Genomic DNA, 25,881 nt, shown 5'->3' with positions numbered 1-25,881 from the left:
ACTGACATGGGGAGAACATGCAAACTCCACACAGAGGGCTCCCCCACCCTGGGTTTAAACCAGGAACCCTCTTGCTGTGAGGCAGCAAGTCTAACCACTACACCACCATGCTGCCATATACAGTCCAACATGACACTATTTAATATTTGAAAATTCTTTTTTACTCATGCATCTATCATGTAGCAATAGCATGAACAAAATTCTGGAGTAAATAAATTAATAGAATGACATCTCTATTTTAATGTGTTGGTCGAGAATAAGTTAAGACAGACATGTTGCATCTTCAAGCATCAAACACTGAAGGTCAAATCACTTATCTGATTGTAACACTGGGAGTCAAAAGGCCTCCTCCAGTGGGACAAAGTGAGTGTTTGACATTTCCGTCCTATGGCCGTCTTATGAGCTAGATTCTGTGTGATAGAAGAAACATGCTTGGAGCCATTAGAGCCTGGTATCAGTGGGTAGAGGACAATTAAGATGGTAGAGCTTTTAAGGCCTGGAAACGTCTGCTGTGTTTAATAAATACATATTTTTTACAGACTATCTCTAGTGTGAGAAATCAGTTACATAAGAAACAGAGGCAGAAACAGCTGACAGCATGTTCAGGATGCAGCAGCTGATGGAAACAAACAAAACATATGTTCATTTTTAAATTGAGTTGAACTTGTTTTAATAATGTAGCTCATTAGGATTGTCTAGGAATCTTCAAAACATCTTGAAATATCTGGGCATCTTGTTTTTCGGATTACATTGATTGCATACCATCTTTACATTAGCATACTACATGTAGAGAGTTAATGAGTCTGCGCAGAGATAATGAGGACCTATTAAGTATTAATTATCAGAGGTGAATGTTGTGTCAAAACAAAGCTTTGCACATTTATATTCATAAAGCATGCACAGGCAGTATTTTCTCTGTCAGCCTCCTGGGGCGTTGAGGTGGCTCAGCTGGCATGCCATCCCCTTTTGTCTCTGGCAATTATTTCTCTCTCTCTCTCTCTCTCTCTACTACAAACTATCAGATAAAGGTAAAACTACAAAAATCAGAAGCCTGTGATCAGCCGTGCTCATGCATACATCCGCAGGAAGCAGCAGATTCCACTAGCAGTGATCGTACTCATGAGCAAAATGTCAGAGATATTGTGTCAGCATGCGTGGTAGGACATGTGAAACAATTGTGTTCAAGGAACTCCATCTCACAGTGTCTGAAACAATAAGGATATCCACACCACTGATGATGGACATGACACAGCCAGTGATTCAAACATCCAGCTCTAGTACATGGCTATAAATAACTAAATAAACACCCAATGTCATTCTTCTCTGAAAGAGGTGGTTTTTGAGGTGAATAAATAAACAAGCTGAAGAGTACTAGATATTGAATTACAACAAAGCAACTTTTTCAGCAACTCGCATTTTTTTGCCAAGACTGTCATCAGATAGGAGGTCAATTGCTTCCTGAAGGAACTGATTATTGCAGAACATATAAAGCAATTCAATTCTAGAGTCAAGAGTGACAGCAACAGCAATTGGGGGCAGACAAGGCTCAGACTGTGGAGAGCTGCACCCGAAAGATAGCAGTTTTCTCAGTAATGCTGTCACCATTTCAGAGTTTGTTCAAGGGTCGCTTTGCTCTTTTCATTGTTGATAGACAGTATCTTAGAAGTAAAAAATACAGCTGGGATCCCCTATAGTAAAGTCACCACCACCATATATTCTGTCCATTTTCTGTAACTGCTTATTCTGTTCAGGGCTCTGGGGGGCTGGAGCCAGTCCCAACTGATATTGGGCGAGAGGCAGGGTACACCCTGGACAGGTTGCCACACTATCACAGGGCTGATACATGGGCTACGTTCACATCCGATCCAATCCAATCAGATCTGGAAATGTGATGCATATCCGATCACTGGATATGTGACCGCTGTGAGAACAGTCATATTAGAAGTCATGTGAGTTTTTCCTATACACCCATGGTTTTTATATTTCATTGTGCAGGAGCAGATCACTCAACACGCAGTGTCTGAGCGGTCAACACATTCTAACTCCAACCTCGTCACATATCGACGTTTGGTCGTGCACTCTCCACGGTGAGATGACGTGCAAGGTACCCTGGGTGCGCTGGTTGTTGAAGTTCTGGGACACTGTGTCAAATTCAGCTTGTTACATGCATTGTCTGTTTTCATAATACACTTTTGTTTTCACAGGAAATGAACCATATGCATACAGTCTCTTTCAAAATAAAAGCATTACATCGGAACACCATAATCAACGTTTTTTTTCCTTCAACAACAAATGCTCATGGTTACGTTTTGCCAACACACACGTCTGGGTTAAGGAAAAAAGAACAGGGTTTGCCTATACTCTCTTAACGGAGGTGAACACCGGTTGGTGGGTGTCGGACCCATCCATCACCCCTCCCACCCAACCTACTCGGACTTTCGCCATCTTAACGTTCATTGTTGTCCTGCCGCATTTTCCTCCGACGCCACGGAGAGCTGTTGAAAAACAATGGAGTCGCTGACCAAGTGCCGGATTCCAATGACTTTGGAGTGAGACCAGATTGGAACAGTCTTTTGAAACCACAGAAAGCTGCTGTAGCCGTACAGCTGCTGCGTTAGGCTGCCCCAGTCACCAGCCAATAAAGACTGACTGCTAGACACTTTCTGATGGGGGATAGCTTGCCTACATGTTGTGACAGCATGGCCATAGGGCACCGACAGAGGCACTGGAATGTAGCTCTTGACACACTAAAGTTTGGACGAGCTGTTCCCTGTAAAACCCTCCATATCATGTGACATTACTGGTTGCATGTGAGGCAATTCAGAGCAGAGATCTGTTCACACTGATGTCAGAGATGGGTCACTTCAAACACGAAAGTGGACAGTCTAGGCAGAGAGATCGGATCTGGGTAAATATTCAGAAACAAGCATTAAGCCCTGTAATATGAACACAGGCATAAAGTGTGTTTCCATTAATCCTAGAAATGCGCAAAACCTAAATATCGCAATAAAAAAAAACTGGTAATAGAAACACCTACATTTTGAAAAAACTCTCAAATATCGAGAAAAAGTTCTTACGCTCTCATGAGGTGGTTTTTTAGAGGTGTCGATATAGAAGTATATCGCAAAAGTGTAATGGAAACACTTTTTTTGCAAATATACGTCACCGTCTCGGGGAATTTCTCATTCACGATCCTCTCCCAGAAATCCTTTATCTGTGGTCGCTGCCACACATAAGGACTTTGCCTTTGGAATACCACTCGCTCTCGCCTTCGGATTTGGAATGTCCATCTTACTTCTGCAAACAAAATGGAGTCTCGCAGGACGAGATTTTACGAGGATTGCGGCCCATACCCAAAACACCTTTTAATGGAAACACCTCCAAGTCACAATTGTACTTTGTCGAAACTTCAGAAATATCGCATATATTTTGCGCAAAACTGTAATGGAAACATGACTATAGACAACCAATCACGCTCATGCTCATACCTAAGAGCAGAGATGGGCAAAATGTATTTTTATACAAAATACAAAATACCCCTCAAATAAATGTATCAAAATAAAATACAAAATACTGGTGCCAGAAAATGTATCAAAATAAAATACATGTATTTTGTATTTTCAAATACAGAAAATACTTTTTTCTTTTTCTTTTTAGCAGCGACCCACAGCTCTATAAGTCACTGTCGGTTGGTTGGTCGTTCCACAAAGCTTTTCATGAATAACTCAAAAAGTCCTTGACCAAAAATGCTCAAAATTTACATACTGCAACTGGAGACCATGAGTAAGTATACCAGAAAGAATCCCCACGATTCGTCCATAGGTGGCGCTATACTAACCGATTCAAATCTTTTTGTGAGTAACTCAAAAAGTCCTTGACCAAAAATGCTCAAAATTTGCATACTGCAACTTGAGACCATGAATAACTATACCAGAAAGAATGCCCACGATTCATCTATAGGTGGCGCTATACTAACGGATTCAAATCTTTCTGTGAGTAACTCAAAAAGTCCTCGACCAAAAATGCTCAAAATTTACATACTGCAACTGGAGACCATGAGTAACTATACCAGAAAGAATCCCCACGATTTGTCCATAGGTGGCGCTATACTAACCGATTCAAATCTTTCTGTGAGTAACTCAAAAAGTCCTCGACCAAAAATGCTCAAAAGGTACATGCTGCAGTTAAAGACCACAAGTAACTATGCCAGAAAGAACAACCATGATTCAGCCATTAATGGCGTGATAGTAGCAAATTTGGTCGCAGCTATTGCACATCTGCACTTGTTTTCTCACAATTTGGTGTAGGCTACCCTAAAATATTATTTATTGATTCAGATTTAGATTCAGACAACTTTATTGATCCCACGTGAGGCAATTCATTTGTAACATACTCATCCCAAGCATCAACCACAACAACATACAATTTCCTATGTTATGCAGAGTCCAGTAAAACAGACCGCTAGGTCATTGAAGGGCACATTGAATAGCCCAAGTTTAAAAAAACATACTGATAAAAATATTTTTAAAAAAGTAAAAAATATTGTTACATCCAATATTATAAGAATCTGTAGCCTATTATGTTTGTTTTTTGATTCGTGGAGAAAGTATTTTGAGTATTTTAAATACAAAATTACTCCACTCAAAAGCATTTGTTACAAATTACATTTGCTTTTTATCGGCCTTATCAAATACAAATTACAAAATAAATATTTTAAATACAAGTAATAGAAATACTACCCATCCCTGCCTAAGAGCAATTTAACATCAACAAGGAACCTAACCTGCATGACTTTGGACTGTCGGAGGAAGCTGGAGCACCTGGAGGAAACCCACGCTAACATGAGGAGAACATGCAGACTCCACACAGGAGGCCCCAAGCTGCCAAACGGGCTCAAACATGGAAGCCTCTTGCTGTGAGGTGACAGTGCTACCCACTGCACCACCACCCCTCCAGTGATTTCCTGTGTGTCTAATTCAAATAGACAATACAGTCTCTGAAGAACATTGCTACTGTATCATTATTGTATTTACCATATTTATTTACTCTTCTGTTCACAACTGCTTCTGGAAGCATAGAAGCAGGAAGACCATTTTCCTTTACAGTCTATTGATTTAATCACAACTAGGTCATTGGAATGGCAATTAAAATGTACTGCATTGAATGGATACAGGACGATATTGCTGTGTTCAACAGATTAAGCACAATGCATATGTTTAATTGGCCTCCAGTCCACATTATTGCAGTACAATAATATAGAAAAAAAAAACCTTAAGTGGTTTACATGCAGTACATGACTAGCCATACTGCCATCTAGTGATGCCATAACTAAACAAAATTACTAAACAGGAGCATGCAGTTTTGACATCATTGCACCAGACTATGTCTAATTGGCAAACTGCAAGCAAAGCCTAAGTTTGAAAATAAGCAAACACAACTTCTAAAGTTTGAAATAGGAGAGCAAGAGACTCAGATCAAAACCAAGATCAGATAATCTGCTGACAGAACTTGTCTCGTCAACACATTACTATGAATTGTGGATGACTGCAGCGAACGCCTCCATACCTCATCCTGGGTGTCAGTGTCAGAAACAATTTTACAGACACAGTGTGTGGACTCTTTTGTTTGTAACAAAAAGTGCTTATCACTGCTGTGCTGCTGTCTTGGTAAAGATAGCAGCTCATTACTTTATTTCTACTTACTGTAAATGAGCACATTAGGACTCCGCTGTTTATTTTCTTTCCATTACATGTAAATGAGAGGCACTGGGAGATGAATGGACTCATAGAGGCACAAACCGTTTTCTGGCCTGAGTAAAGTTCACAGATCCCTCATATACTGATGGCTAACTTTAACCTCTGCGTTCACAGCTCCACTATTTACTTTAGTTTCTGGATGCAGTCAATGGTCTGCAGGAAGCATTGGTCCAGAACGAGGGAATACCTCTGAGGAGAAGGATGGAGAAAGGAGTCATTCAAACCTGGAATGACAAATAGGTGAGGCTGTTTACGTATGCTGTGTTTACATAAGTTTGTGTTTGGTTTGGTGGGTTATTGGGCATTTTGGAATAAATCTACACCTTTCTGCGTAATACAGCTACATAAAACAATATTAAAATTGTTTGGTGAAGTGTAATTTATTTGAAAGTGATGACACTCTTTAATGACTGAAGTCAACAGGAGTAGTCACATTGATCTACGACTACACTGGTTTTTAACTTAAATCACACAGTAAAATGCGTATCGAACAGCAACAGGCTTGATTTAAAACCCAGTCTTTGGCCTGGTTCCTATCAAGTACCACAAATAAAAAATTCAGATTACATGTTTGAGAAAATATTCCACATGCTCACAAACACTGACTACATTTTTATGAGTTTGTGTTATGGCAGATTTAAAAAACAACCAAACAAAAATTTATTAAGTTAAACATTTTGCCTGGAATCAGATGCAGTTAGGGACCATGACAAGTATTTGCTCCATCAACACCCTTTCTGACGCACATTGCTACATTTGATACACATTTGGCAGCTCTGCAGGGCATGTAGTCATAAAGCTTACGGTATCTCATCTGTTCCTCCAGTGACACATCTCACCCGACTACATTAAAGGGTGCCTCACCTTCTATCCAGGAGGTATTCAACACAAGCTGTTTTTTGTTTCTCTGAGCATAAAGGCTTTCTTCATCACATCCAAACTCTGATATTTTTGTCTTGTGGCACTTTCTCACTCAGTCCAATGGGGACCTGCCAATCTCCCACAGGGTCCTGGAAGAAATAGTGCGGTATTTGAAGCAGCACACTAACTCAGCCATGGTTTTAAATTAAGCGTGATGTGGAGGGAGAGGAGAAGCAGGAGGGGGCGAGGGGGGGGGGGGTTCTGGTGAAATCCTGTTGGCTACATCGGAAGAAAATAACTCGGATGTTAGCATGAATGTAAGTATGAAGGGCACTCCCACCAGGCTACACATATCCAGACAACCTTTGGATTAAGAAGCAAAGATCACATGCTGTACATACGTGTGACATGCTCTGGGGAGTGTGTGGAGGACTACAGTGGGAGTTTGTGCAGCTTGAGCCCGCATTCATTTACAACCACTATTCCCACACAGCTGGTCAGAAGTCAGAAATGATTAGCGGTAATATTTAAAAGGGATATTGACGTTTTGGGGAACTTAACTGGGGTGTTTACTATTTGGCTTGGCCTGTCACACATTTATGTCCAACCTTCTGGGGCCAAAAAAACTCTAGGAAGGTCACAGCTATGAATGTAAACAATATATTATAAACATTTGGTGAAGATTTGGTTGCCCTGTCATTGATTGGATTGGATGTCTCATTACCTTACAAAAATACTTTAAACACAGACACTTTTGCTCTCTATACCTGAAATGCACTTAAGGTTAACAGCAGAGGATAGATTTAATAAAATGTGACAGTGACATTTATAAAACAGCGAGCAGACAAAATCAGCATCAAGCATTTCAGTAAACAGTAGGAACATGTCTGATGCCATCAGGGTTAAGCTAAAAGCCCCGCTACTCAAGATACTCAAGCACTTAAACTGAGGCCACCAAACGCACAAAGCAACCACCATAAACTGTCTTTTGATGATTCAAATGGAGATCCGTATGACGTTTGTGTGACAGAAGAGGAGAGCCTGTTTCCTGCAGGCTGCTGTTTGTCATGTGTGACAGGAGAAGGTAGGGCTCAGCTGGACGTGAGGTTGAGCAGGGACCAGTCAGTTCCCCTGGTTAGTGTCTAGTCTGGGCTGTCACAGAGCCTGCAGGAAAACATGCTTGGCTTGTCTCATCTCGTCACTGCAGAGCTGCAGGTCACGGTGGAGAGTGCTCTTTAGTGATGCCCTCAGTGCCTCTGTTTCCTCCAGCTAAATGAACAGTCAGGAGACGACATACACGAGCAACATGAACATCTCTGTGCAGCCAGCGTGTCCACTGCCATGCATTATTATCTCTGTTATCTAGTTTAAACCTTATCATTGGAAAAATAAAAATCATCATCAGTGCAAGACATCCACAGTGGCGTCAAAGTTAGAATAAAACGTTTCCAAATGCCAGCGATTTGGTGGAGAGTATTCAGTTTGCTATTCAGTTCCGGTTCCTCACTGAGTCCTGCCACCCTGGGGCTGAGGGACACAGCTCCTAAGGGACACAGTCATGTTGGCCAGAGGTGAGACAGACATGGGAGAAATTAAGTCACTGCGCTGAAAAGATATTAAACAAATAAAAATCTGCTCGACATTTTTGACACGTCATGCTGTTACTGACCTTGGCATACCAGTTCTACCCTTGCTGTCTGCACAGTCGTTACTTGGAATCTAATTTTGTCCTCTCCAGCCGCTGCTCCAGGATCACTGTCCTGCGGCGCTCCTCCTGGTACTTCTGTTCCGCCTCCAAAAACCTCTGGTTCAACTCTTTCTCTCTGGAAGATTCAAGCAAGGTCTTTGATAGTTAGAAAAATAAAAATAAAAATGCTATTCCTCTGGATGGTGACTGTTCAGATGGACTGATGAAACTTCAGATGGACATAGATAATTAAAGAAACTGACTTACTTACCTACTTATTTCACATTTTATAATCATTAATGCTAAATCATTAATGTTAAAATTAAGTTATTTGCCTTAATGTCTGCTACATGCAATGTCTAGTTTTGAATTTTAGTAAAAAGGTGCAATAATATGAAGCCTTCAAAGGACAACTCTTGGTTTCAGTGCACGCCTCAGTCATGGTTTTAACTGGATAAATGAATGAAAAGGACTCCAAGGTTAAGTGGAAACAACCCTGTAAGCAACAGAAACATAAAGCAATAAAAAGTGGCCTTGAAGTGGGCACATACAACGGATGACAAACGAACTGAATATTGTAGTGGTGCAGCGAGACAGCATTCAATCACATTTTTTTTAGAAAAGGTCATTCTGATGTCTGAGATGCACAAAAACATCAAAATTGCCAAATGAAAATATATATCATACGTAAAAATAGCATCTCAAAGGTTCAGTGCTCCTCATAGGGATCAATAAACAAACCTCCAATCAAACAAACCCTCCAAATAAACACACACACACGGATAATGACACCTGAGGAAAGAGGATTCATGCTGTTATGTCCTTTGTTGTGGCAGTTTTTCATGCTCAGCTGAGAATACTGACATTTTATTATATTACATTACATTAGTCTTAAAGACAGACTGGATCATGTCCACAGAAAACAGTCCTACATCACCACCTTTGATGAGGACACCAACAAGGATACTGCTGATTCTTTATTCAGCTGCTGTTTGCTTGGTGCTCTCAGACTTCATCCTCAGACAGAAAGGTAACAGAATACAAGGTTCTTGCCTTTGAAGACCATCTATGACAAATGCTGCTGGCACAAAGCATTAACTTGGTCTCTTGTGGTATTTTGTTTGAATCAACAGATTTAAAGCTACAGATGAATCTGTGTTAGAAGTGATGATGAGCAACAACAAACACCATGTACCACTGACAGTAAAAAATAAAGCACAATAAATTGAAGAAGTCTAAAGAGTAATTACTTTGTCTGTAGGATGTTAACCAGCTCAAGGAGTCGGTCCTTCTCCACACAGATGTTTTTATATTCGTCACACTGGGTCATCAGTGCACCCACATCAGCTGAACATTGTGGACATCTTGAAGAACTCGGACTTCTGACAACAAAAGGATACAACAATATATTTTGCTGTTAATTTCACAGTGGTACATAAATTTATGTGTAACAATGTTTCAGGAAATTTATCTCCACTTACTTGAATTCTGCACTACTTCCCACAGCAGGCAGCACCAGTTTATGACCGAATTTAGAGACTGAACTGGAAAAAGGTGACACAGTTATATTAACAGAAATCCCTCTCTGGCAAAGCTGTGAGGCATCAAACAAAATCAATAACCTGATTAAAGAAAGTCCCCCATTAGCCAGACAAAATGTCTTAGACCCCAGTCTCAAATCACATTAAAGTAATATTATATGCATTCATACTCAAATGATAATTTAGCATGTTTATCATTAGCATACATACCCTGAGGATGTTATTCTCTTGCTAATGCCTCCCTCTTCAGGAGGAAATCCTGAACTGCAAACGGCTGTCTTGAAGCTGGACTCTCTTTCCATGCCCTCTTCCTGCAAATCAAATACAACATTATTTTTGCTGAGCTTCTACGTTGTTCCCATAATTTTGCCTCTTTTTTTTTTTTTACCTTGACAGAGAGCTGTTGGATTTCCTCCTCTAGTTCTTTGATCCTGACCTCTCTCTCCTCAACCATCTGCTTCAGTTTCTGGATAAGAGCGTTGTACTCTGAGGGCTCGCTGCTCAGCTGTTGTCTCGGGCTACGCCGGGTCTCCTTGCTCTGCACGTTCTGCTGTTGGCTGAGTCGTCTCAGCACCTCCTGCATTTGAGTCTGCTGCTTCTGCCAGAGGTAGAGGGGGCAATTATTGCTTAGAACAAGGCATGGACTTCACGCAGAAGATCCTTCCATCTGTAGTCTGTGGCCTATTTTAACTCGTAAAAGAGACGTGAAATCCCTGATTATTTATTAGTATTTGGTCTGTGTAACAAGAACTGAATTGAGGAGTTAATAGACCATTACATATACAGAACATTCAGTGCCTTACCAGCAGGGCATCCACAAGCTCATCATCATGTTTACCCTTCTCCAGGAGAGTAGAGATCTGGGCCTTCAGAGATTTCATTTCAGCAGACAGAGACTTGTTCCTGGCTTTAGAGGCATCCAGCTTTTTCCTTACATCCTCGTGGTCTTTCAGGAGGGCCTCATGGTCCGCTGAAATCCTCTGTGCAGTTGTGGAAGGAGAGCAGGGCCTCATCAACAAATTCACATTTCCCTTTATTTCCAGTTATTGTATACACACCTCAAATGCCTCCCTCTTCTCCTTCTCGATGGTCCGGATGTAGGTGAGGTTCCTGTCTTGAGGAGGGGTTTTTTGAAGGACCCCCATGCCCAGAAACTCTTCCTCTGCACTCAGGACACTTGACTGTCTTCGCTGAGTTGACTGGTTCAGCTGCTGCTCAAGGTCCCGCACCTGTTGCACAATACCCACTTGTGTTAATGTCAATTTTAGGTATTTGTTTTATATGTCTGCTATCTTATATTAGTGGCTTTGCAAAGCACTTTATTAACTCTGTAAATAACTTGATGACTTTATTTGAGAAGCCCATTATGACAAAATTCATCATTTTTAGCTTACCCTTGTCTGAAGAGCCAGTATCTGCTGAGAGCGACCTCGAAAGCTCCCAGGGCAGCTTAGTAATTGCTGAAAGTTCACCTCCTCTCCAACCTCATTGATTAAAACCTATGGTAGCAGATCATATTTTGGAATACAGAAGTCACTGATGATTAATAATATGAATATGTGATATTCTTCTTGAGCAGCTCGACATAAAGGAATACTTGCCCGCCAAATGATCATTTGTGTATCATTTACTCACCCCATGTTACAGTGAATTTAAGAAGAAAACTTTGTTTTTCCTCACATGCCTATAATGAACGAAGAATCCAAAAATTGATAAAAATCTTGTTGATTTAAGTCATAGGGAGCAGAACTATATCAATACATCTATTTATGAACTCAAGTCGTAACCAGTCGTACACTCATGACTTCTTTAACATATGCATTTTTGCTAAAACAAAACACTTTGCATAGACAGTTGTTACCAGCCCACCCTTTTTCCCCTTTAAAGGGATAGTGCACCCAAAAATGAAAATTCAGCCATTATCTACTCACCCATATGCCGAGGGAGGCTCAGGTAAAGTTTTAGAGTCCTCACATCACTTCCGGAGATCCAAGGGGAGAGGAGGTAGCAACACAACTCCACCTAATGGAGGCTGACGGCACCCCAGATTCAAACGTCCAAAAACACAATTGAAACCAAGTGTCCTGAAGCCCCGACATAAAAAGTGCGTGCACGTGAGCGTGGTGCACAGAGAGGCAGTCAGAGCTGCAGGCTACAGTGAGGCTAAAACAGAGTTCAAATGATGTTTTTCTAAACAACTTTTTAAGTTCAGGACTTCAGGACACTTGGATCACTACAGACGAGCAGTATGGAGATATTTTGTGGTTTCAATTATGTGTTTTTGTACGTTTTAATCTGGGTCGCCGTCAGTCTCCATTAGGTGGAGTTGTGTGGAGCAAGTGTTGTGAGGACTCTACAACTTCCCCTGAGCCTCCCTCGGCATATGGGTGAGTAGATAATGGCTGAATTTTCATTTTTGGGTGCACTATCCCTTTAAGGGCTGTGGCCTTGTGGGTAACCTGTGAGAGTGTGACATGTACTTCATGTTGTAAGTGGAGGGAAGCAGCTCTCTCAGGGTGACATGGTGAAGATGGCAGTAGAATTAAGTGTCTAGATGAGCTCAGGGCTGCTGTTAAACCCCATGAGAAGGCCATGTTTGTTGTTTTGTGGTGAAGACTACAATAAAGTCAGTGATGGTGAACGGCACCCGAACGGCAATGCTCGAGAGTGAAATGTGTTAAATATTGGTATTTTAGCAAAACAAAAGCATGTGTTTGGAAAGTACAGAGCAAATGAGACTTGGTTTGTACTGCACGAGCTGTGTGAGAGTTTGTAAATGGATGTTTTGATATAGTTTTCTGTTGTTAAAGCAGCTGTGTGGAAGTTTTTACCATTCATAAAACTGTCCCTAGTTCGTATCACCCCCCCCCCCTTGAAGATCCGCATATTTATTTGAACCCAACAGCGACAAAAAAGCCTTTCTCTGGCTATTTAGCGTAGCCTCGGTTGGGTCGGACACAGCGGAAGTCAGCAAACCAGAATACGGCACCCGGAGGGGGAAGTAAGTCTGCACACCCGCAGCGGCCCGCAGCCATTAAACCAGAGAAGAAGAAGGAGCCATGTTTACGAGTAGGATTTAAGAAACAGGCTAAATGACATGTAGTAGGGAGTAGTGAATTATTTCGGACACATTGCACACTCTTGTATAGTAGGTGGTGGTATGCACCTGGAAGTTGTTTGCGATCCGCCAATAAATTGAGAGAAGAAGAAGAGCCGTGTTTACAGAGAGTGTTCTTCAAGTGAGCAGTACGCAACGGGCATTGCTGAACACATAACAGTTTTACCAGATGTATCTATAAGGACTTGGTTGTACTTTCGATGTCATGGCGGATAAAGAACGAGCACCATCTAAAAGAAAAAGAACAGAAGAAGGCTAAACAGGACAGTGATAGGGCTCGAGCCCAAATGAATGTAAACCTCGGTCAGACATTCACCAAGTAGAGAGAGCTGAGAGATTTGAAAGGTTTTAAAACTGATCCCGAGTTGGCCCTTTTCCTAATCGACAGGTATGTCGTTTTTGTTTTTATTTAGAGAATATACTGCAACTTGTTAGACATTGTTTCACTTCAATATATGACGACATGGAAGTTATAAGCAAGCTAAATGTAACGTTAGCTGATGTGAACCACTTTTGTCTAGTAACGTTACAACAAACGCCACAAAATTATCTGTGACTGTGACCATGAACACAAATATACAGCAGGCAGTTGTCCTCAGTTTATAAGAAATTCAGAGCTACACCAGAACATTTATGATTTTCCTCTCGCTCTCCAAAACAAATGCATGTGGTGATTGCCGGTTGCAGTCGAGATTTTACAAATAAAGCCGAATGCCGGCTGCAGTTGGAATTTTACGACACCAGGCTGTGGGTGTCATACCGCTTCGACCAAAGGGGGCACTACAATCAACGAAAACGTAAAGTTCTGCAGCTTTAAACGTGGTCCCCTATGACTTAAATTCATCTCGACTTTTTCCATTTTTGGATTCTTCGTTTACTATGGAGGCATGCCGAAAAAAAAGTTGTCTTCCTGAATTCAACATAACACAGTGTGATTAACATACAAATGGTCATTTGCGGGGTGAAGTTTCTTTAAGGCAGGAAAAAAGATACTACCTTCTGAGCTACTTTCAACTCCTGTTTGACAGATTGAACCTGGTTGCGATACTCAGTCACTTTCAGCTGGGAAGCAGCTAATTTCTCCTGCAGAGATTTCACCACTGGATTTTCCTGCTTTTGTGAACAGACGATGCATGATTCAGATTGAGGTGTCGTCATTAAAGTTGGGAAGACATAAAAAAATCCCCTCTTGGTGAATTTGTACATCAAGAATCACCTCACAGTCTTCAGATGACCTCTTATCCTGTGCCTTTGTATCAACCTTCTGCCCAGGTGGAGAGTGCACCAAAGCCGCCTGCAGCTATAGAGGGGAGAGTAACATTACACTTATTCATTAATTCATTTATTTCGTCTGTAATAAATCAGATCATTTTCAAAACAGGAGTGTAGACAACTGTATAGTTTGAAACAGTTGAGAACTGTTGTGTGCTGAGATGATGAACATCCATCCACATTTCAAATTAAATGACACACCTAATGCAAAACGTTTTTTTCTTTACCTCTTTCTCAAGCTCTTTGACTCTGTTGCTGTTTTGCTTGGTTTTAATCTTTTCTTGCTCAATTTCAGCAGTAAGCTCTCTATTCTTCTTGGACAGCTCAACAATCTTGGTGGCCGCGATATCCCCTGCCAAGCCCGATGTGCCTAAATGGACAGTTGGATAAGTCACGAGGAAGCTGCGATGTACCTATAACATTACTTTGGTGCAAGGCTATGGTATTATACCTGCTAAAGCCAGACGTTCTTCTTCTCTTTTCTTCTTCAGGTGTTTAATTTCAAAATCCTTCTCGCTGAGAAGTTTGAAGAGCCGACCGTTTTCATCCTTGAGCTCCCTCAGCTGGTCCAGCAAATTCTGATTTTGATTCTCATTCTGTAACAGTCTAGTGGGGTAATTTAAATTAACACTGAATAGATGACAGTGATTATTGCAAGTTAAAAACATGATTTTTCACATCAATTCAGATGATGACTACTTCCAATGTAGAATTCTAACGTGTGCCAATTTAAAATGTCAAAACAATTTAAGCTGCATAGAGGGAAAACATTTATTTTAGCCTTTGTAAAACTCACCTGTGTTCGACATCGTCTGCCTGAATACCTTGCTTAGACAGATCCAGATCATCCTCAGAAACACTGACATTAGGTTCTTTCTCCTTTTTCCTGGCCAGTTTTCTTTTCTCCTGCTGTTTTTGTAGCGCCTGGTACTGGAGCCGCAAGTCATTCAGTTCATCATCCTCCATGATCTATGATTTATAGCATGAGAGGAAAATAATAATGAATTTATAAAAGTGGGAAATGACAGGAGGAATACATATTGTGGCTAAAATTGAGTGGGATTTTGGTTATAGTAATATTATGGATACTTAAACATGAATTTCTCTCCATTTGAAGGCAGCAGCACAAATAAGTGATGCAGTTTTCCTCACTTGTTTGTTTTAGCTGAATGAACATAACCATCTCCCTTACCAGCTTGATCTTAGCTTCAATTTTACTTATTCTTTTTATGGCAGACCAGGTTTAAAAACGCCTTAAAATAAATGCCCCAAGTTTTAGTTAATCATTGTGTAAGTAGCAGCACAACAAGGTCCTTCTCTTTATAGTTCCTCAACATGGCTTAACTTTAAGTGCCTCCTTCTTGTTGCTAGTCCATGACTGTCAGGTACAGGGGTCTTACTGATGACCCCACTGACCTAAATGTGGCCGGTCAGGAGCCTACACAGTCTGATATTTTTTAAGGTAACGTCAGGAGCATTTAGCGATTGGTAACGTTGCTGTTTATGATACTATTAAGTGACTGTCAACGTTAGTTAGCTAGCAGAACTGTACTTCCTGCCTTCCAACTCCTTATTAAACGGCATATAATATTAATTGCACAAGGTTCTGATAATAGAGAAATAGCTCACCTGTCATTTATCACCGTATCGTCCTTATAAACAAAGTAAAACCTGATTTACACCGCAGCATTTTGTACCCTAGGTGAAGAAACTGTTAGCTTCCCCCACTGATTGCGACGCTACTGTATCCATAGTAACAGCACTCCAGAGACTGAGGACAAGATCTCGCGAGAGCATGAGTGTAGTAATGGGAACAGCAGGGTGCTGAGTGCAATCTGAGCTGCACCATCAGTTGACAGGTCTGTAACTTAAGTTAAATGTTTTTCAATTTGTCAGCATTTTTCACAAGTCAGTCACTACAATTGAAGAAGAAGACTTGAGTGTGGTGTCTGTCAGTCGGTTTTGGATTTTGCAAATAGTTTTAGATAATTAAATGAGGCGGGAAATGAGGAGAAAAGTTAGCTAAAGGTAACAGGCGCATGAGCTCGCGACTAATTAAGTGCTAGCTTAAATGTTAAACTTTACCAGAGCAGTTACTGCTGTCTAGCTTCTTGTTGTGTGCTCTTACATTTGGTTTTGCTGTAAGGTTAGTAGTTGTGAATATCTTGACATTACTTCAGCTACACTTCAAAAGGTGAAACTTATTTTTTGTCAAATAAATTTCAGTAAAGAAGGTATTTGTTTAAAGGGTGTTAACCTAAAGACAAAGAAGTGTTTAAAACCTGCTAAGAGGACTCATTAGTAAAGTGTGAGTAGTAGTAGTTGTGTTATGGGAATATAATAACCTCCTGAGACTCCAGCTTTTGTTTGGCATGTACTTTCAGTTTCTCCAGGCTATTTGGGATTAGTAGGACTTTATTTACTTTAGTTTAAAAAACTAATCATTGTCTTTGATCACTAAGTAGTTTTTTTAAAATAAAATGTGCTCCTATGAGGACAATTTTTAATAGTCACAATTCTGTAATGAAGTATAAAACAGTTTATGTCAATGAATGAACATTTTGTGCAACAACAAAATGGAAAACAATGCACCATTTTGTAACTCTGTGGGTCAGAGGTCACTGTTCAAGTCTAAAACTGCTCAAAACCGTTCATTTCAATACCTGATCATGGCTGAGCAAAACGAAATTGCAAATGATTTCTAAAACATTTATAAAAGTCTTGTGATTTATTCATTTTGTAGCTCTGTGTGGATTTTCCTTGCTCCACAGTCTAAGCTAGTAATGTCCTTTTTGTCTGTAGGAGTCTGTCACACCTTACTGGTCTGTATAATGTGCTGCGATAATACAATAATAAAGTCCCAATGTCCTTAAATGAGTACTTTTTAATTAACAGCAACTCAGCTTGTTAGTATTGCTAAAATTGTTCAAACTTGTGTGCATTATTAAACTACAGATGTTGTTAAGCACAAATAAACAAGTTTCAAACATAAAATTTGATCAGGTTTTGTGTCTTGTCCACTTTTGTGTCAGGCTCGGCATAAGCAGAATAAAGTATAAGTCACAGCAAACCCAAAATATAACACCCAGGGTCTCAGGAGAATAACTAGGCAAGCCTTTATTATGAACATTGTCCTTCATCAGTGGTTCTCAATCTCAACATTTTATCTTTCCCTTTCTATCATTGAATGTTGACCCCTGACTAAGTTGTGTATTTTATGGTTAATAAATGCTGGGGCAATATTTGCTTTGGAGAGTAATGATCCCATTTGCTGTTGATTTCATTGACATGTAACACATGAGACTCATGAGTTACATGAGAAAATACCGCTGGAGTCATGAAGTGGAATAGCCAACTCACTAATGGTGCAAACTATAAATTAATCCACAAATTACAACTAGCATAAACCATCATGTTCTGAACATGACACACCATAGACAATAACAAAAAACGTGTGTGTTATGAAACAGAAAGCAGCAAACTCAACAGCAAACTACAAACCTCTTAGTCCAGCATGCTGGGAAATGTGAGCGTCGCTACAATATTTTATTCGATACACAACAAAAACAGTACAGGACCACTGATAAACCTGCACAATTAACCCAAATAGTGAACACAATAATAGCAGGAAATTTGTGTAAAATGAGATACTTGGATTCACTTTGACAGATTATTTCCTCTTAATATTACATGAGATGAGTTTTCCTTTTCCTTTTTTATTTTTTAAGTTTATAACAATCACATACTCAGCAGGCTTAAACCTACTTTTTAACCAATTCAGTGTTTTCTTCTCCCTGACACTTAACCATTGTTCTGTCTGCTCTTTGGTTCTTTTAACTGCGTACTTTTCTAATGCAGGAGAAGGCTGTTACGTAGAGAGGAAAAGCTCGGTGAATATAACTTGTGTTCAGGTCTTCACTCCCCTGTGCCCTTATCCTGTGAGTTTTTTTAAAATTTTTATTTCATATCTTAAATAATAATCCAAACTTTAGAAATATCATTTCCATTTGTATGTATATTTATTTCTTTAAAAATGGTCTTACCTTTTTTAAAATCCTAGCAGGCCTCACAAACCCCTGTGAAGCTTTGGCGCCCCCCAGTGGAGCTCAGGACCCCCAGGTTGTAAACCAGTGTCCTACATGACCACAAGAGGGCGACACACTCCACAAAGCAGCTTTTGTCAAACTGCTAAAGGTAAATAGACTGGGAGGGGGTCTACAGTCTCTAACATGTCATGCCAAATACACAATAGCACATTGGTTTTATATGTTCAGAGTGGATGATACTTGTTATGGATACATCCAATCCTATCAAACACACCCATCCATATATATTCTTAGTTTTAATAAACTCTAGAAACAGAAAAGTACTTATTCATTCTCATTTGATAGTGAATCCAATGGAAGATTTTCAAGTGCCATCCTTTGACCCAGGTTTGGAGGTAAGGACAACCTTATGGATGTTGATTTGATTGTTTGTACAATGCATGAGTAGTGATGAAAGCGACAGGATTTACATAGTCATGTATATACACACACCATCAGCAGGTGTTATTGTGAAGAACCAAACAGGCACGTGACATCCGTGCTCTCCACCTGCATTTTTATGTGGCAGGCTGCACAGTGTAACCTGATTAACCGCAGCTGGCATCATGCTCACAGAATGTCCAAGTCACAATGACACAGCTTTTTAGAGCATCCTGCCACCTTAAATTGATGTCATCCATTTCCTGTTGAAATAAGATCTTTGGGTGTGATGCTGTGCAGTTAAGTGCGTCAAAGCACTAAACATTGAGACATCAGCGAGACAAAGCAGAGCAGTTTTATATGATGGGAGGAGCAGGTTACTGTTCAGGGATGTGTAATGATTTTAGGACATCAAGTGATGCACAATGAAGTGAGCACTAAACAGTTTCCAATTACCAGGAGTTTCAAGTAAGGACATTTGACCTGACATCCAAGGACATAATGTCTCATAAACTGTACACTTAAAGGACAGTAGGTGAAGATACACCAAACTAAAATGAATGTCGACCTCAATAAATCCTGTTGTCACAAATGTTTTAATGTTCACCTTTTGTTACATCCCTGGAGGCTGTAGTTAGGCTGTTGAATCGTAGTGTGTTGTACTGAGAGGTGTTTCTAATACGAACTAACTGTTAACTATTGTATTAGATTGTTTGTGTTTTAGCTAGGAGCAAACAAGAAGCTAAAAACTGAGTATATGTTGGGATTTCTTATGAATAAGCTAAAACAGTCAAATTATATTCAGTGCACTTTGGAGAGGTTTCAAAACAAACAACAGAATTTCAGAATTGCGAGAGTGGCAATTTTTATTTTCACAAAAAAAAAAAAAAATCAAAGAAACTTTCAACAGTACATGTTCTGTATTTGCACACAAGATTCAAAACTCAGTGAATAACTTAAGTAGGCATCTATGTTAGCATATCACAAGGTAGGCTACATGATATTTTGCTGCACAGTCTGTAGGTTTACCTCAGTCAGTTTAGCTCATATGTCTCTGGAAGATTTGTGAAGTTTCTGTAATGAAACATTGGACCCGTGTGTATCACAACATAATGATAAGAATATAAGGAAAGAGAGGCTTGGCCTTTACAATCAATATTTAAAAAGAATAAGAACTTATTTCTGCAAGAGACCTTTATGGTTTTGTTTCCATTTAAGATGTGATGACTTTATAAATGTGTTTTTTGCGTTATAATCTGATACCGTGGTGAGTCTCAAACCAAATTGTGTCCTTGTTAAAACAATGTGTAAGCTCACACGCCTTGTCTGTAGACCACATGATGACAAAGGCCTCCATAACAATACCTAATGCCCTTTTTTATAAAGGTCAGCAAAGGTGCAATCATTTTTTATTTGGCAAAAATCCTTACATTGGTACATCAAATAATATGCCTGGTGTGAGACAATAAAATAAACACAAGGAAAATAAAACATCAGTCTACCTGCCATTGGTGGTAATTTTTAAATCTTTGTCAAATTATTTTTATGTTCACTGATCGAAACCTTTTAAACAAGAGGCAACACAACTACCTGTCATGTCACCTGTCCACACTGATATCAAACCAGCTGGGTTTACAACCGCAGACACAGAGTGACCAGTGTTTAATCAGCTGAGATCAGTGAACCTCTTTCTCAACAGGGAAGTGATAGCTTGACCCTCTGGTATACTACTTAGAGGATATGAAGTGTGACCAATAAGTTAAACCTATTTACAGTGTAGGTGAGCTGCTTAAGGGATGTGCACAATCAAAAATGATGACGCATCTGAAAAAATAAACTTTCCACACACCTTAATATGAGGTAATATTAAGGGACATAAAATGTCAGTGTAAGAGTCCATGTTCACTTCTGTTGTGCTGCTTTCTGTTCTTCTCTGGGTTTTACAATGTACTCTCTGTACATTGAATACAGGACCCCTAAAATCAAAGAAACAGAGGGAGAAGTTACACAATGACCCTTACGTCTACTTAAAAACATTGATCATTGACAAGTAATAATGGTTGTAATAAAAACCAAAATCCAGATCTTTATAACACTAACAGTTTTAGTTCAAACTAGGTATGTTATATGAGATGATTACACTGTCAGCATTGTTGTCTCATTCTTTATTTGTAATAGTAATGTTTTTGAACAAAAAAAAAAGTAAGTTTTATTCCAAACCACTTGTTACGACCATTATTTTTTTTAAAAAAAGTATCCCACTAAATGACCAAACAAACAAAAATCAAAGCAGCTTTGCACAAACTGAAACACTGCAACTGAGATCATAATGATCCAAGCTACATACCAACGGTCATGGCTCCGACCACGAAGCCTTGGGCAGCAACACGCATGTGGATCAGGTGAACTGACATTTTTGTGTCTCCTCGATGTTTCATTCTCATCAGCTTGTACCCAACGATGGCAAAGAATCCAGCCATTCCTGCGAAGAGTAGAAAGACAGATTAATCTACATTGAAGACTCACTGAAACAAAGTCAGAGTCTGGTATTAAGTATTAGTCGTGGCGTAAACCTACTGGAATACATCTGTGGAAAAAACAATATTGTTTTAACTAAAAGTATTTGAATTGATACAGATTAGTTTAATATAACTTTTTAATTATATAACCATGTCAGCACAAGATGTGCTGTACTCACCCACTGGGACAAATGGATTCTCCTTTGCTTTTCGCAGGAACTTGGACTCATTCTCTTCGTAAGCAGACATCTTGACTAAATAGAAAAGAAAGAAGAGAAAAGTCAGGTTTCAGAGTATATTTGATGGTATTTGTGAAACACAGCATGCTGGCTCAGTGTAGAGGGAATCCATCCATTGTTAGATCCATGTTAAATCCTGGCTGTAAACCTTAATTACATGTAAATAAGTTTGAAGTTTGAACCTACAAAATAAGTTTGAAGTCGTACCCCAAGCTGGTTTTTAACTCGCTGTTCAGATCGTATGTTAGTACCACATGAACTGCTCAGAGGTTACGCATGAAGGGCAGGGGAAGACACATCCTTTTATAGGCCTGAATGACTACCTGTTCTGCATTGTAAGACAAATAAACCATTGTGCAATGCTTAGTTATAATCTTTTAGAGTGGCTTACAGTTTGAACGTAGGCCAAATAAACGCCCCAGATAATAAAATAAAACAATCCAGCGATTACTTCAGTTTTGATATCAGATAAAACCTCAATTACGCCACAGTAGGCAGGGCTGAGTCTTACCTGATGGAGGAGGGTGCTGTTATTTGAGTCGCCTGTAGAAAAAAATATTATAGAGAGAGGTTTTAGGAGTGTTTAGTCCCTCAGATCTCATGTACTGTATGAAGGAAGTAATGAACCGGCTGCGTGATGTAACTAGCATCGCACGCAGGTCTGACGTCAGCAGGGTCAGGAGTGTGTTGTGTTCATGTCCTAGGACAAAATGGTAAAAACAGTTGCGCCTCGGAAATGCTTTGTAATAGTACTCTAAAATAAAATAGAGTTGTGTATCTTAGATAGTGAGCTTGTCAGTAATTAATCTTAACTTACAAACAGACAATTGAATTGAAAATTGCCTGGTTGCAGTGCAACAGATTGATGGTTATAGTAACTCCGATGTGTCATGAACGCAGCATCGGCTGGTGCCTTCCCGTCTCAATACAAAGACGCTGAAACAAATTGTACTGCCGGTCCGATAGGCGTGTCGTCTGTTTCGCAATGAAACACAAAAGTCATTCACTCAGTCAGCTGACCACATTGCAGTTTTTTTCTGTACATATCATGTCCTATTTAATGTCGGAGAAAAGAAAGAACCTAACAGGGTGTTAAACCACGTTGCTTTGCGCTTTTGTATAATCTCTCCTTACGCTATTCCCTTCCTCACCGGTGTTTAAACGACGGTGGCGGTAGCTGGAAGGGAGCTCTCTTGCTTCATGTGTTGCTCTCTGGGATGATGTAACTGTGGGGTTTTGTCATGAGGGCTCCCGGTGGCACGTTTCTGCAACGTGCTGCATCCGGTCCAGAATATTGGAACAAAAAAGATGACAAAACGTCTAGTTGTTGTCCGAGTTAATGGTCCACATTTTTAGATTTATGACCCACTCTTAAATTAGTTTGAGTAATAACAACAACAACAACAACAACAGGAATAACAGCAGCAATAATAATAATAATGATGATGATGATGATGTTAATAGGTGATTAAAGGTCTTATAATTATATCATCAAAGGCACAACCATTAACAGTATAAATTATAGTAGCATCAGTCTGTATATTTACATTATTGTCTCTACAAATAACAGCATATGATCAACACTTTAGCATTAGAGCATCTTGCTCACGTGTGTATTTTAATGAAGAAATCTGTCTTCTAAATTGAACAACTTCTTATTCTGCCCAGACATAGCCAAATAAACCACACAAGTGACATACTAAAGAAGATTTGTTTACATAGAAATATTTGCTCAGTTAATTGATGTCATAAAATGTTATGCCAACTGAAGCAGCAAAGTAAATATGTGGTATCTTGACAACAGCATCATGCCACGCTTTTGTGAAAGCTCCTGCATTGTGTTCAACCTTTCTGAGAGTAGAAATCAAACGCAGCTTTGAAGCTCTAATGGGCCTGTGGCATTTTCTTCATGTAATTATGATGCACCATCAGTTTCCTCTGATCACGCACCAGGCCCTGATCTGCACCACAGATTAAAGCTTAGGGAAGGAGTCCTGCAAACAGCTGATCTTCCAGAAAAACCTCCAAGAACACAGAAACCACATTTTATATTTCTTTCCATTTTGTGTATAGTGTTATCTGGTGTCATACCTCACACTATACCTTCTGCTGACCCCGTCCATATGTTTCATATGTCTTTGCTGACCTGGAGAAGTAATATTATATTCTAGCTTTTCACTTTGCCGTGTGCACAGACAAGGAAATGACACTAAAATCAAACAGCTGTTCCAAAGTCAACTGACTCAGTCAAATAGCCCAGAGCCATATGCTGTAAATAAAGGCAACATCTCCACCCAGTGGTGAAGTGAGATCTTTACTCTTCAGTTTACAAGCTCACTGTGAAGATTCAAAACTACAGGGGGTATTAAAATCAATCACTCAATCGTCTTTACAGTGATAGTAATTTAGTCACACACATTCATATCTGCACATGAAAGTGTGTGTGTGTGCTTCTATGTTTATGTTCACGAGGCCTGACCTCTATTAGAAAGTGCTGTGATATGATGTTGTAGTTAACAAAAAAGGTCTCCTGTCATCAAGTAACCTACAACGACCACCAACAAAGTTATACAGCTTAAAACATATGAAATAGATTAAAAGTTTGTCATAGTTTCAGACAGGCATACTTCCTCTATTAAGGTGTTAGATCAAATCCATATACGATTCAAGCTTTTCATTCATTAGAGACAAAAGGGTTAAGCATTTGTTTTGTGTGTGTGTGTGTGTGTGTCTGTTTCCAACAACCGCAGCTTATCCTGACCATTACTGGAACAATCAGTCTAGCATTTTGTGTGCGCACTGTGTGCTCCAACACCCCTCGTGGTTGCAGTGATTCACAGTTGTTATTGACTGTTTTATAAAGTCATTGACTCCTCACTCCTCTTAAACAGCTGGCAGGGGTTGCAGCTACCAACAACAAACCTGAGGCCACATTTCAGCCCTCGTCATGGCAGAAAAACTGACATCCATAGAAAAGTTTGATCTCATTTTACTCCATACCCGCTATGTTATAATCCACTAAGGTTAGACACCATATCAGATGTATCACTCAACTGTTTTTGTTTTCTCTACCACCATCTTCACTGTAAGTAAGCGGGGAGGGACAATTCCCACTGGCAACTGGATTTGTTCCATCTATTGCACATCATTCCACACCAGGAGCATTTCAGAAGCGGAGCGTTAGCGTGCAAGATTTTGTAGACTTGTAGATTTAATTGATTTGGTCATTTTTCCATGATGTTGGTGTTTTTATCCTAAGTAAGTAAGTAGACTACGTACTTAAATGTCTTTTTGTGTGTGTCTATTTCTGTTGTTTTTCCTACGCTGTTGTGCTATAGCCTTTACGTGCAGCCAGTGTAAAATTGTTTAAAGTCCAGTTATGAATGAGATGGATCAAAGACTTGTTGTTATATGCCTCCATGCTCCCGACAGCTTTGGCTGGAGGTGTTATGTTCTTAGGTTGTACGTTGGTCCCATTCTCGCAAACGCGATATCTCAAGAACACCGTGAGGGAAATATTTCAAATTTGGCACAAATGTACAACTTGACTCAAGGACAAACTGATTAGATTTTGGTGTTCAAAGGTCATAGTGACCTCACAAAAGATGTTTTGGGCTGTAACTGAAGAATTCATTTTTTTATTATGACAACATTAAACATGAATGTCTAATGGAATAAAATGATGAATTGATGACTTTTTATATCCAAAAGGTCAAAGATCACCTTCACTGTGGCATCATAATGTTCTGCAAAAACTTTTTCAAGCCATTACTCAACATTCTAACTCAGGAACAGAAGGGAAGACATTTGGTCAAATACTGAATTGGTGGTCTTTAGTGTCCACCTTGAAACTGTGCTGATTGTACAGATGTTCTAGTTAAACATGTTTTAGTGTCGGGGCGTCGGTGGCTTAGTGGAGGCGCCCCATGTACAAGGCTGTTGCCGCAGCGGCCCGGGTTCGAGTCTAGCCTGTGGCCCTTTGCTGCACGTCATCCCCTCTCTCTCTCTCCCCCTTTCACACTTGCCTGTCCTGTCCATTCAAGGTAAAATGCCCAGAAAAATATCTTAAAAAACAAAACAAACATGTTTTAGTGTTGCAGATGTGCTTTGCATGTTATTATGTAAAAATGGACTCTCTTCTGCTGATAAATTATAGTCTAAATCTACACCTTTAGCCCATCATTAGATAACTGTTACTCAAATAAACAGTAATTAAATATATGTTGTATGAATAAAGTTCACAAACAGGTTGTAGGTTTCGCACATAGACAGTATGGTTGTTCAGTGAACATCCTGCCTCTGCTGCTTTATACATTTTTTTCCAGTAAGATATAAATTCCAGCAGGTGGTGCTACATGTCAATTTACTTACTCTGGGAGCAACACAGAACAGACAAATCACATAACCCTTGACATTTCAAAT

The 25,881-nt window shown here is 39.7% G+C and overlaps 2 protein-coding genes and 1 non-coding gene across 6 annotated transcripts; 1 reads left to right on the top strand and 2 right to left on the bottom strand.

Moving 5' to 3' along the window:
* Positions 1-5,591: 5,591 nt before the first annotated feature.
* Positions 5,592-15,972, bottom strand: ccdc13 (coiled-coil domain containing 13). Of its 2 annotated transcripts, none has more exons than XM_033651050.2 (15): positions 15,865-15,972; positions 15,032-15,204; positions 14,687-14,841; positions 14,463-14,605; positions 14,180-14,263; positions 13,960-14,076; positions 11,240-11,344; positions 10,904-11,074; positions 10,649-10,825; positions 10,234-10,443; positions 10,056-10,156; positions 9,786-9,848; positions 9,555-9,686; positions 8,287-8,440; positions 5,592-8,160 (listed from the first exon to the last, which is right to left on the bottom strand). In XM_033651050.2, the coding sequence occupies exons 2-14, from the start codon at positions 15,199-15,201 to the stop codon at positions 8,326-8,328; spliced, it is 1,743 nt and encodes a 580-aa protein (XP_033506941.1). In that variant the 5' UTR covers positions 15,202-15,204; positions 15,865-15,972; the 3' UTR covers positions 5,592-8,160; positions 8,287-8,325. The 2 variants fall into 2 exon arrangements, with proteins under 2 accessions (XP_033506941.1, XP_078029543.1); XM_078173417.1 differs by having other exon boundaries at positions 10,234-10,440.
* Positions 15,973-16,051: 79 nt separating this feature from the next.
* LOC117272245 (gap junction protein gamma 2) lies at positions 16,052-18,790 on the top strand. The gene is made up of 4 exons (XR_013492405.1): positions 16,052-16,094; positions 18,094-18,173; positions 18,296-18,429; positions 18,627-18,790. It is a non-coding gene; the product is annotated as a gap junction protein gamma 2 (transcript).
* Positions 18,791-19,549: 759 nt separating this feature from the next.
* On the bottom strand, positions 19,550-22,124 carry higd1a (HIG1 hypoxia inducible domain family, member 1A). Of its 3 annotated transcripts, none has more exons than XM_033651065.2 (4): positions 21,971-22,124; positions 21,400-21,474; positions 21,049-21,183; positions 19,550-20,677 (listed from the first exon to the last, which is right to left on the bottom strand). In XM_033651065.2, exons 2-4 carry the CDS (start codon positions 21,467-21,469, stop codon positions 20,604-20,606), a joined length of 279 nt encoding a protein of 92 aa, XP_033506956.1. In that variant the 5' UTR covers positions 21,470-21,474; positions 21,971-22,124; the 3' UTR covers positions 19,550-20,603. The 3 variants fall into 3 exon arrangements, with proteins under 3 accessions (XP_033506956.1, XP_033506957.1, XP_078029542.1); XM_033651066.2 differs by lacking the exon at positions 21,971-22,124 and adding an exon at positions 21,646-21,887; XM_078173416.1 differs by lacking the exon at positions 21,971-22,124 and adding an exon at positions 21,667-21,885.
* Positions 22,125-25,881: the final 3,757 nt, after the last annotated feature.

The sequence above is a fragment of the Epinephelus lanceolatus genome, chromosome 12 (genome assembly GCF_041903045.1).
Source record: "Epinephelus lanceolatus isolate andai-2023 chromosome 12, ASM4190304v1, whole genome shotgun sequence".
In the NCBI taxonomy this organism is placed as follows: domain Eukaryota; kingdom Metazoa; phylum Chordata; class Actinopteri; order Perciformes; family Serranidae; genus Epinephelus; species Epinephelus lanceolatus.
The sequence above is the reverse complement of the archived record's forward strand: the minus strand, read 5'-3'. Positions and strand labels throughout refer to the sequence as shown.

What these genes read in the sequence shown, in the direction of transcription:
- ccdc13 (XM_033651050.2), bottom strand. Translation starts at nt 15,201, where the DNA reads ATGGAGGATGATGAACTGAATGACTTGCGGCTCCAGTACCAGGCGCTA. An exon ending in GCAGACGATGTCGAACACAG is followed by an intron (nt 14,842 to 15,031) that starts GTGAGTTTTACA and finishes TTACCCCACTAG; the next exon opens with ACTGTTACAGAATGAGAATC. An exon ending in GGAAGTAGTGCAGAATTCAA is followed by an intron (nt 9,687 to 9,785) that starts GTAAGTGGAGAT and finishes TTTTGTTGTCAG; the next exon opens with AAGTCCGAGTTCTTCAAGAT.
- higd1a (XM_033651065.2), bottom strand. Translation starts at nt 21,469, where the DNA reads ATGTCTGCTTACGAAGAGAATGAGTCCAAGTTCCTGCGAAAAGCAAAG. An exon ending in GAATCCATTTGTCCCAGTGG is followed by an intron (nt 21,184 to 21,399) that starts GTGAGTACAGCA and finishes TACTCTTCGCAG; the next exon opens with GAATGGCTGGATTCTTTGCC. An exon ending in GGTCGGAGCCATGACCGTTG is followed by an intron (nt 20,678 to 21,048) that starts GTATGTAGCTTG and finishes CTTTGATTTTAG; the next exon opens with GGGTCCTGTATTCAATGTAC.